The sequence below is a fragment of the Entamoeba dispar genome, genomic scaffold, assembly GCF_000209125.1.
Source record: "Entamoeba dispar SAW760 scf_1105229463599 genomic scaffold, whole genome shotgun sequence".
Lineage (NCBI taxonomy): Eukaryota > Evosea > Mastigamoebida > Endamoebidae > Entamoeba > Entamoeba dispar.
The window spans coordinates 313-2,461 of NW_001855773.1; the positions used below are offsets into that span (position 1 = coordinate 313).

General features: G+C 17.6%; 1 protein-coding gene across 1 annotated transcript, besides 9 other annotated features; it reads right to left on the minus strand.

Moving 5' to 3' along the window:
• Positions 1-134: part of a sequence feature (AT_rich) that runs on past the window's edge.
• Positions 135-154: 20 nt separating this feature from the next.
• Positions 155-245: a microsatellite.
• A 12-nt stretch (positions 246-257) lies between these two features.
• Positions 258-426: a microsatellite.
• Positions 366-509: a microsatellite.
• Positions 473-650: a microsatellite.
• Positions 643-777: a microsatellite.
• Positions 778-779: 2 nt separating this feature from the next.
• Positions 780-909: a sequence feature (AT_rich).
• Positions 910-1,065: a microsatellite.
• Positions 985-1,152: a microsatellite.
• A 38-nt stretch (positions 1,153-1,190) lies between these two features.
• On the minus strand, positions 1,191-2,149 carry EDI_272390 (uncharacterized protein; the record flags this gene model as incomplete). Its single annotated transcript, XM_001741127.1, has 1 exon — positions 1,191-2,149. A coding segment is annotated over one exon (959 nt), but the record flags the coding sequence as incomplete, so codon positions are not given.

The window sequence follows — 2,149 nt, forward strand, 5'->3', positions numbered from 1 at the left end:
ATTAAATATTCATTTTTTAATTTAAATTCAATTTTCTCTATATAATATTTAAGTATGTTAATTAATTATTTCTTTATTTGTATTTAATAAATTGAATGATAATAATTTCTTGAAATAATTAATTTCAATATATTGATATGTTGTTTTATCATTGTTATTTATTTATATTTATTTAATTATTTTTTATTTATGATTATTATGTTATTTATTTGATTATTTATTATTCATTTTATCATTTATTTGTTGTTAATGAATGAATAAAACATTATGAATAAATTAATAAAATAAATATTATTAATTCATTATGAAATGATAGTTAAATATTATATTATGAAATTAAATAAATTAAAATAACATAGAATTCAATAATATTATGTTGTATTATATTATATAATTCAATTTTAAATTATAATATCATAATTTAATTAAATTCATTTATTAACAATTATATTATCATTTATTTTATGTTTGAATTTTGATTATCATTTATTTTATTAGTATTTTATTATTAAAATTACATATTAAACATTCTTTATCATTTATATGATTAATTTTATTTCTTTTATTTATTATTTATTTCATATTTTATCATTTATTTTAATTATATTATAAATATATATAAAATGATTGTTATTTTACTTTTAGAATTAAATAAAATAATACAAATCAAATTAATTTATGATAATCATATTTTATATAAAATATAGAATATTTAATCATTATATAAAATATAATGAAAATAAAAATTAATTTAAAATAAGAAATAACATTATATAATGTTTATAAATATTATTAAATTAATATTTATTCTATTTGAAATGATTTAATGTTTATTATCAATCAATATATCATTGATAATTATAAATTATTGAAAATTAATCATTTCATTCTTATAAAATGAAAATATAATATTCATCTAATTAATTTATTCATTTTTTTATCTTTTTCTTATTTGATTTAATTCAATAATTATTTATTTATTCTTTATTTTATATTATTCATTCATTGTTATATTCTCATTATCTAATTATATTATATCTGTTCTTATCTTGTTATGTTATTCATAAAAATTAATTTCATTTTATTCTTTCTTTTCATCATTTATTTTTCTGATGTTATTATTTTTTTTTACTTCTTTCATTTATTATATCTGTGTAAAAAATTTAAATTGATTGATGAAGTTATTTTATTTAGACAATAACACATTTATCACCATTCTGAGATTTTTCTTCATCGTTTTGGTTGTAGATCCCTCTTATTCTCTTATCCTTCTTTAGTTCTTCTTCACATTTACATCCACTAAAACAATCATCTCCTATATATTCAACTGAAGATGGTATATTAATTGATGTTAATGATAAACAATTATAAAAACATTTATTTCCTATATACTCAACTGTTGTTGGAATATTAATTAATTGTAATGATGTACATTTACAAAAACATTTTTCGTCTATATATCCAACTGATGTTGGTATAATAATAGATGTTAATGATGAACATTTACAAAAGCATCTATTTCCTATTTTAATAACAGATGGTGGGATGTTAATTGATGTTAATGATGAACAATATCTAAAACATCCATCTCCTAATTTAGTAATTGACGATGGAACAATAATTGATTTCAATGAAATACATCCATTAAAACTCCAATCTCTTATTTTATTGATTGATGTTGGTATAGTAACTGATGTTAATGATGTACATACGTAAAAGCAACTATTTCCTATTTTACTAACAGACGATGGTATATTAATTGATGTTAATGTTAAACACCAACTAAAACAATCATTTCCCATTTCAATAATCGATGTTGGTATATTAATTGATGTTAATGACATACATCCATTAAAACAACCATTTCCTATTTTACTAACAGATGATGGTATATTAATTGATTTTAATGACGTACATCCACTAAAACAATCATCTCCTATTTTACTAATTGATGAAGGTATATTAATTGATGTTAATGATGAACATTCATCAAAACATTCATCTCCAATTTTATTAACAGAAGTTGGTATGTTAATAGAAGTTAATGATTTACACCTGTAAAAACATTTATTTCCTAATGACTCAATATATGTGGGGATATTAATATTATCAATATCACTACATCCCTTAAAACATTCATCACCAATTG